The sequence below is a fragment of the Ranitomeya imitator genome, chromosome 3 (assembly GCF_032444005.1).
Source record: "Ranitomeya imitator isolate aRanImi1 chromosome 3, aRanImi1.pri, whole genome shotgun sequence".
NCBI classification, from domain to species: Eukaryota; Metazoa; Chordata; class Amphibia; order Anura; family Dendrobatidae; genus Ranitomeya; species Ranitomeya imitator.
In genome coordinates, this window is record NC_091284.1 from 454,190,274 (window position 1) to 454,199,915 (window position 9,642).

General features: G+C 50.0%; 1 protein-coding gene across 1 annotated transcript in view; it reads right to left on the reverse strand.

Annotated features, from left to right (window-relative positions):
• Positions 1–8,482, reverse strand: part of NIPSNAP2 (nipsnap homolog 2) — an 85,421-nt gene extending 76,939 nt beyond the window's left edge. The window contains exon 1 of the mRNA XM_069757414.1: positions 8,358–8,482. Coding sequence (XP_069613515.1) covers positions 8,358–8,437 — 80 coding nt within the window. The 5' untranslated portion in view covers positions 8,438–8,482. The remainder of the gene's footprint in view (positions 1–8,357) is intronic.
• Between the last annotated feature and the right edge of the window lie 1,160 nt (positions 8,483–9,642).

Consider the following 9,642-nt stretch of genomic DNA (forward strand, 5'->3'; position numbering starts at 1 on the left):
CAACCAGCGAAAACGATAAGTGAGTCGCCGTTACGTCACTGGATCGCTCCTGCATCGTTCTGGAGCTGCTGTGTTTGACATCTCTACAGCGACCTAAACAGCGACGCTCCAGCGATATAGTTTAGGTCGGATCGTTGTTTATATCGCTGCAGCGTCGCTGAATGTGACGGTACCTTTAGTTCATCTACTACTGCACAGCAGTAAGGGAAATCCTAAATGCCTCATAATGAAAACCAGCACAGTATAACTGAGCAGGCACTGCACCAGCAGGGAAGGGGGCACAAATGTGAATACAGCTCTAAATATAAAAAAAACAAAACAACAACAGACTACTGCAAGAAAAACAACGTCTGGCTGTTACTGCCACCTGTCTGTTTAGCGAAGGGGCACTGGAAATACATGGTCATCATGCTATACACCGCCTATAGTTATAGGGATACCTAGGTATGCACCCTGACTTAGCCACATACCTGCTGAGGGTATATGCCCCCCAGCATCCCCAACGTACAGCACATCAGGCTAAGTTCACAGTGGGTGTTTTTATGCCAATTTACATCTGTGTTTTACAGTACCAGCAAAGCCTACGAGATCTCAGGAATCTCATGCACACACATTGGTTTTTTGTCATCAGGATTTTGTGCTTTGCATGGTTTTTTGGACATAGAGCACGTCACTTCTTTCGGCGTTTTTCACCCATTGATTTGAATTGGTGGTGAAAAAAGCACCAAAAACGCAGGTATCGTGTTTGTTTGTGTTTTGATTCTATGGAATAGGACTTTTTTCAACACTAAACTTTATCAGCATGCACACAAACGCACAAAAAAACAAGGAACGCGTGCTTTTTTTATGCAGCTTCTTTCCTACCGAGTGATCAGGATGTGGAAATAGTCCAAAGTGCAATGCCTGGTGGAAGGGGGGTACACCGGTGTCGGGGGCCAAATGTGACATGTGTGATATAAAGTGACCACGAGTCAGTATCAGAAAGCAAACACATCGCTATCTGATGGATGTAGAGTCCAGTACAAGGAGTGCTCAGACACCATCACTGACCGCACCGCTGCACACTGTAGAAGCTTAGATGGTTAGTGTCCAGGCAATAAGGACAAGAGTAGGATGTTATTAAAGGGGTGTAGAAAAGCCGCGGAGACACCATCACGTGTTTCTCAACACAAGCAATAAATAGCCAGGTCTTTCACCGGGAAGGAACAACCACGGGAAGGGCAGCATCCAAAAAGGAAAACCACCTGTGCCAAAACATGGTATACATCCACTGACAGCTGTTTCGGGGTATTTGCCCCTCATCAGTGTGGAGTAGGAAACTGGCTATTAGGAGCAGTGCCTAGTAAAAGAACTATAAACTGTTATGAACAGGTAATTCAGAACCACAATGGACCTTGAAGTTCAGAGCACACAAAGTGACCTGACAATTACCAAAAACATAGGACGAGCTCTGAGACGTGGGAACTCTGCTGACCGCAATCCCTAATCCTATCCAACCACACTAAAGGTAGCCGTGGAGCGCTCCTGACCAGTCCTATGCGCCTCGAGGACAGCCTGAGAAACTAGCTAGCCCTAAGAAAGAAAAATAAGCCTACCTTGCCTCAGAGAAATACCTCAAAGGAAAAGGAAGCCCCCCACATATAATGACTGTGAGTTGAGATGAAAATACAAACGCAGAGATGAAATAGATTTAGCAAAGTGAGGCCCAACTTACTGAACAGACCGAAGATAGGAAAGATTGCTTTGCGGTAACACAAAACCCTACAAACAACCACGCAGAGGGGGGCAAAAAGACCCTCCGCACCGACTAACGGTACGGAGGTGCTCCCTCTGCGTCCCAGAGCTTCCAGCAAGCAAGAAAAACCAATATAGCAAGCTGGACAGAAAAAATAGCAAACAAAAATAACACAAGCAAAACTTAGCTTATGCAGGATAGACAGGCCACAGGAACGATCCAGGAGAAAGCAAGACCAATACTAGAACATTGACTGGAGGCCAGGATCAAAGCACTAGGTGGAGTTAAATAGAGCAGCACCTAACGACTTAACCTCATCACCTGAGGAAGGAAACTCAGAAGCCGCAGTACAACTCTCATCCACCAAAGGAAGCTCATAGACAGAACCAGCCGAAGTACCACTCACGACCACAGGAGGGAGCTTGGCCACAGAATTCACAACAATAAACATAAGGATGAATGACCTCGGGGAGATCAAAACATCCAACACCGCGAAGACACCATCACGTGTGCATAGGTGGTTTTCCTTTTTGGATGCTGCCCTTCCTGTGGTTGTTCCTTCCCGGTGAAAAACCTGGCATGCAGCCAGCGGGTAAGGAAAGGGTGAATCAAACACCCGAAAACTCCGCCCATATGACCGAAAACCGGTCCCACCAAATTCAGGTGACAGGTTCCCTTTAACAGCCTCGGCTTTACACTTCTACAGATGGCTGCAAAATGGTAACTGCAGTAAGTATCCAACAGTGAGCTCATCCTGAGAGATTCTAACTATTCTAACTAGCTGTGTCTGTGCTCCTCTCACTCACTTATCACACACCACATTAAAGGGACACTGTCACCTGAATTTGGAGGGAACAATCTTCAGCCATGGAGGCGGGGTTTTTGATTCACCCTTTCCTTACCCGCTGGCTGCAATATTGGATCGAAGTTCATTCTCTGTCCTCCATAGTACACACCTGCGCAAGGCAAGATTGCACCTTGTGCAAGCGTGTACTATGGAGGACAGAGAATGAACTTCAATCCAATATTGCAGCCAGCATGCAGCCAGCAGGTACGGAAAGGGTGAATCAAAAACCCCAAAACCCCGCCTACATGGCTGAAGATTGTTCCCTCCAAATTCAGGTGACAGTGTCCCTTTAAGGTTGAATATGGAATGAAATTTAAAAAAAAAAAAACGGTAAAGCAATTTTTTGTTAATGGGGTTGTCTGGTCCAAATTGATTAACCCCTATCTGACCTCGGACGGGATAGTACGTCCGAGGTCAGATCCCCTGCTTTGATGCAGGGCTCCGCGGTGAGCCCGCATCAAAGCCGGGACATGTCAGCTGTTTTGAACAGCTGACATGTGCCCGTAATAGGCGCGGGCAGAATCGCGATCTGCCCGCACCTATTAACTAGTTAAATGCCGCTGTCAATCGCAGACAGCGGCATTTAACTACCGCTTCCGGCCGGGCGGCCGGAAATGACTTCATCGCCGACCCCCGTCACATGATCGGGGGTCGGCGATGCGTCAGGATGGTGACCATAGAGGTCCTAGAGACCTCTATGGTTACTGATGACCGGTGGCTGTGAGCACCACCCTGTGGTCGGCGCTCACAGCACACCTCCATTTCTGCTACATAGCAGCGATCAGCAGATCGCTGCTATGTAGCAGAGCCGATCGCGTTGTGCCTGCTTCTAGCCTCCCACGGAGGCTATTGAAGCATGGCAAAAGTTAAAAAAAAAAGTTTAAAAAAATGTGAAAAAATAAAAAAAATATAAAAGTTTAAATCACCCCCCTTTCGCCCCAATCAAAATAAATCTATAAAAAAAAAAATCAAATCTACACATATTTGGGATCGCCGCGCTCAGAATCGCCCGATCAATTAAAAAAAAGCATTAACCTGATCGCTAAACGGCGTAGCGAGAAAAAAATTCGAAACGGCAGAATTACGTTTTTTAGGTCGCCGCGACATTGCATTAAAATGCAATAACGGGCGATCAAAAGAACGTATCTGCACCAAAATGCTATCATTAAAAACGCCAGCTCGGCACGCAAAAAATAAGCCCTCAACCGACCCCAGATCACGAAAAATGGAGACGCTACGAGTATCGAAAAGTGGCGCAATTTTTTTATTTTTTTTTTAGCAAAGTTTGGAATTTTTTTTCACCACTTAGATAAAAAATAACCTAGTCATGTTAGGTGTCTATGAACTCGTACTGATCTGGAGAATCATAATGGCAGGTCAGTTTTAGCATTTAGTGAACCTAGCAAAAAAGCCTAACAAAAAACCAGTGTGAAATTGCACTTTTTTTGCAATTTCACCGCACTTGGAATTTTTTTCCCGTTTTCTAGTACACGACATGCTAAAACCAATGATGTCGTTCAAAAGTACAACTCGTCCTGCAAAAAATAAGCCCTCACATGGCCAAATTGACGGAAAAATAAAAAAGTTATGGCTCTGGGAAGGAGGGGAGTGAAAAACGAACACGGAAAAACCCCAAGGTCATGAAGGGGTTAAGTATGCAGTCACACCGGGGTCACAGTTGTGACCAGCACTGCCGCCGGCACTCAGGACCGGAGCGTGCGGCTGTATGTATTTCTACGCAGCCGGCGGCAGTGAAGGGTATTGATGAGAGTTTCTCACATTGCACTCGCAAGTGTGACCCCGGCCTAACATATACTCCCGGTCAGAACCTGTCCAGTGGGCATGGCCTCACTCTACACTTGTATGGAGCAAGGCCACGCCCTCTTGTTGGCCACACCCACTGGACAGCAGCGACACTAGGCGGGATCGGCCTTGCTCTATATATGAATATGGTTTATGATAATTAGGCTTTGTGCACACGTTGCGGATTAGTTGCACCGCCTTTGCAAAATCCGGCAGTTTTTGTGCGGATTCCTATTGAGGAACAGGTATAAACCGCTGCAGAATCCGCACAAAGAATTGACATGCTGCGGAATAAACAACACAGCTTTTCCGCGGAGTATTTTCTGCAGCATGTGCACTGCGGATTTGGTTTTCCATAGGTTTACATGGTACTGTACAATGCATGGAAAACTGCTGCAAATCCGCAGCGGTCAATCCGCAACATGTGCACATAGCCTAACAATGCAACTGAGGAAAAAAACAAAAGGTCCTGAAAGTTGGGAAACCTCTTTATGGAATCAGAGCTATGGGGGGCTCTAGTTTACATGTAACATGTTTATGAAACAGACGGAATCGGCAGTCTATGTACATTTAGGGCATTATGGAGGACTCTTCAGGAGTGCGACCCCGTTAAACACTATGTGTTTCTACTGTAAAACCACTGACTGATTTTTCATGCGGAAGACGCTTCAGAAAATACTGGCGGTTTCCCCCTGAAGCTTCTTTTTTAACATTTTTTGTGCTGTTTCCTAATTGCTTTTATGACACTTTTTTTTAACTCAACATTCAACAATGAAGAAACCACTAGTGTTTGAGGCTGAGGAAAGGCTCAGAAGGGCCCTGGGCATCTTCTAGGCCTTCACACTAACTTGTATTATAACGTATACGGTCAGGTCACTACGGCGTCCTTGGAAACCTGAAGCGGTCACAAGTCTGACGGTGTGCACAGACATAGAAAGGGGTTCGTTCTTTAGGCGTCTGCCTGTAGAAGGTCTGGCGTGCACACAGCCTTACGGCTCAGATACTTGGCTTTTCTTTTAAAAGGTACCTTCACATTAAACAACTTAACAATGACATCGCTAGCGATCCCTAACGTTGCAGCGTCCTGGATAGCGATATCGTTGTGTTTGACAGGCAGCAGCGATCTGGATCCTGCTGTGACAACGTTGGTTGGAGCAGAAAGTCCAGAACTTTATTTCGTCGCTGGATCTCCCGCAGACATCCCTGAATCGGCGTGTGTGACGCCGATTCAGCAATGTCTTCACTGGTAACCAGGGTAAACATCGGGTTGCTAAGCGCAGGGCCGCGCTTAGTAACCCGATGTTTACCCTGGTTACCAGTGTAAATGTAAAAAAAAACAAACACTACATACTTACATTCCGGTGTCTGTCGCGTCCCCCGGTGTCAGCTTCCCTGCACTGTGTCAGCGCCGGCTGGCCGTAAAGCAGAGCACAGCGGTGACATCACCGCTCTGCTTTACGGCCGGCGCTTACACAGTGCAGGGAAGCAGAACGCCGGGGGACGCGACAGACACTGGAATGTAAGTATGTAGTGTTTGTTTTTTTTTACATTTACACTGGTAACCAGGGTAGACATTGGGTTACTAAGCGCGGCCCTGCGCTTAGTAACCCGATGTTTACCCTGGTTACCCGGGGACTTCGGCATCGTTGGTCGCTGGAGAGCTGTCTGTGTGACAGCTCTCCAGCGACCACACAGTGACGCTGCAGCGATCGGCATCGTTGTCTAGATCGCTGCAGCGTTGCTAAATGTGACGGTACCTTTACACTTCAATTTTGATAAAACTCTTGGTAAGGAACAAAACACTTGTCATTTGTTTGAGGCATCTCCTGATGGGAAGCCCCACAAACTAGGCACTGTCCAATAAAAAGGGCTGCAAACCCCGCTTCAGGATAGGAAACATTACACAAACAAGGAGCCTTCCCTGAAGCAGTTAATACTGGAAAAGTCATTTTTGAGCCCAAGATGTTTCCACAACAACATGGAAACTCGCTGCAAATGTGTGACTGTGGGGATGTGATGGTCTGCAGCGGTCACTGACAAATGGCCAGCGTCACACCAGTGTCAGTTAGTCGCATGCAGCTTGTTCTTTTACACAAGTGGTCAGCACAGCGGGGGGACAGTGGACTTCTATGGGTGGTGGTGCCAGAGCAGGGGGACAGTGGACTTCTATGGGTGGTGGTGCCAGAGCAGGGAGACAGTGGACTTCTATGGGTGGTGGTGCCGCAGCAGCAGGGCGACAGTGGACTTCTATGGGTGGTGGTGCCAGAGCAGGGGGACAGTGGACTTCTATGGGTGGTGGTGCCAGAGCAGGGGGACAGTGGACTCCTATGGGTGGTGGTGCCAGAGCAGGGGGACAGTGGACTTCTATGGGTGGTGGTGCCGCAGCAGCAGGGGGACAGTGGACTTCTATGGGTGGTGGTGCCAGAGCAGGGAGACAGTGGACTTCTGTGGGTGGTGGTGCCGCAGCAGCAGCAGGGGGACAGTGGACTTCTATGAGTGGTGGTGCTGCAGCAGCAGTGGGGGGACAGTGGACTTCTATGGGTGGTGGTGCCAGAGCAGGGAGACAGTGGACTTCTGTGGGTGGTGGTGCCGCAGCAGCAGCAGGGGGACAGTGGACTTCTATGGGTGGCGCTGCCGCAGCAGCAGGGGGACAGTGGACTTCTATGAGTGGTGGTGCCGCAGCAGCAGAGGGACAGTGGACTTCTGTGGGTGGTGCCGCAGCAGTGGGGGGACAGTGGACTTCTATGGGTGGTGGAGCCGCAGCAGCAGCAGGGGGACAGTGGACTTCTATGAGTGGTGGTGCTGCAGCAGCAGTGGGGGGACAGTGGACTTCTGTGGGTGGTGGTGCTGCAGCAGCAGCAGGGGGACAGTGGACTTCTATGGGTGGTGCCGCAGCAGTGGGGGGACAGTGGACTTCTATGGGTGGTGGTGCCGCAGCAGCAGCAGGGGGACAGTGGACTTCTATGAGTGGTGGTGCTGCAGCAGCAGTGGGGGGACAGTGGACTTCTGTGGGTGGTGGTGCCGCAGCAGGGGGACGGACAGTGGACTTCTATGGGTGGTGGTGCTGCAGCAGCAGCAGGGGGACAGTGGACTTCTGTGGGTGGTGGTGCTGCAGCAGCAGCAGTGGGGGGACAGTGGACTTCTATGGGTGGTGGTGCTGCAGCAGCAGCAGGGGGACAGTGGACTTCTGTGGGTGGTGGTGCTGCAGCAGCAGCAGTGGGGGGACAGTGGACTTCTGTGGGTGGTGGTGCTGCAGCAGCAGCAGTGGGGGGACAGTGGACTTCTATGGGTGGTGGTGCTGCAGCAGCAGCAGGGGGACAGTGGACTTCTGTGGGTGGTGGTGCTGCAGCAGCAGCAGTGGGGGGACAGTGGACTTCTATGGGTGGTGGTGCTGCAGCAGCAGCAGGGGGACAGTGGACTTCTGTGGGTGGTGGTGCTGCAGCAGCAGCAGTGGGGGGACAGTGGACTTCTGTGGGTGGTGGTGCTGCAGCAGCAGCAGGGGGACAGTGGACTTCTGTGGGTGTTGTGTGATGGGTCAGATGAGGAGCGTCTCCCCTCATGTAGGGAAGGACCACCTCCATATGTCACTGTGCAGTTTTACTGGAGAAAGTTACCAAACATCGCTTTGTAGTGAAAACCCAGAACACTCCCCACCAGTGGAGAGAACACTAGTGACAGAAGCCGGGTGTCCTAGGGTGTCAGAAGGGGCCTGGCTGCGGCTCTGCCAGGCACCGGGCAGTGACCTTGAGCTGCCCGCACTGCCTGGCACACAATGCAGGGGCGCACTACATGGGGGAAGGGGGCAACCACTAGTACCGCAGCCACAGGGCAAACCGCAGCCACCGCCAGAAAGTGCCCGAGGTCTCCCAGCATTACACGCTGCGCTCTGCTCCTTCTACACAGACCACACACAGGACCGGAGGACGGCTGGGACCTGCAGGAACACAAGCCGAGCACAGCGTCTGACCTCACCTGACCAGCAGGACGCTGGGCCCGCAGGCCTGGATCTTCAGTGCCCTACTCAATGCCACGGACATGGCTCTGCTCGCCATCTTGCACAACCTACTGCGCTGCCAGTGAACGTCAGGGAGTGGAGGAGGAGCTGTGCTGCAATATCGCCAGCCTCCACCAGGTGGAGAACTGATAGGCTTCTTTCACACTTCCGTCTTTTGCAGACCGTCACAATGCGTCGTTCAGTGGAAAAAACGCATTCTGCAAAGTTGCCTGCAGGATGCGTTTTTTTCACGTAGACTTGTATCGCGACATATGGACACACGTTCCATACGTCGTGCACTGGATGCGTCGGTATTTGGTGGGCCGTCGTATCGAAAAAACGTTCAAGGGAACATTTTTTCGTACGTTGTGTCCTGCATTTTTTTTACTGCGCATGCGCGGCCGGAACTCCACCCCCTCCTCCCAGGGACTTTACAATGGGCAGCGGACGCGCGTTGAAACACTGCGTCCGCTGCTCACGTCACTCACAAATTCACTTCTTCCACACCTCCGTCGGTACGCGGCCGTCGCTAAGCGTCAGAGCGACGTAGCAACAGACATTGGCGACATTTTACACAACGTGGGCAGCGGACGCAATGTTTCAACGCGTCTGCTGCCCATAGTAAACTCCCAGGGAGGAGGGGGTGAAGTTCTGGCCGGGCATGCGCAGTTTAAAAAGCAGGACACGACGTACGAAAAAACGTTCCCTTGAACATTTTTTCGCTACGACGGGCATCCAAATTCCGATGGATCCAGTGCACGACGTATGGAACGTGTGTCCATACATCGCGATCCGTCGCTAATACAAGTCTATGAAAAAAACGCATCCTGCGGGCAACTTTGCAGGATGTGTTTTTTTCCAACAACGACACATTGCAACAGATTTCAAAAGACATAAATGTGAAAGTAGCCTAACACGAAATGTCATTCGTGCTCCCGGCATTGTACGGGGGGGTTCAGATGAAGTGGAATTAACTCTTTATGCTCCATAAACATCACGACTAGTCACTAACAGTATACAAGGCAATCACAGTCTGCGAAGGGACTCTGCAATTCCTGCCTTTATTTCAGTGTTTTAGTGTTTGTTTTTTACTGATCACTGCATTAACCCTTTAGCGATCGACAAAATTTTGACCTTAATGACCAAGCCAATTTTTACAATTCTGACCACTGTCAATTTATGAGGTTATAACTCTGGAACGCCTTAACGGATCCTGGTTTTTCTGAGTGTTTTTTCATGACATATTGTACTTCATGTTAGTGG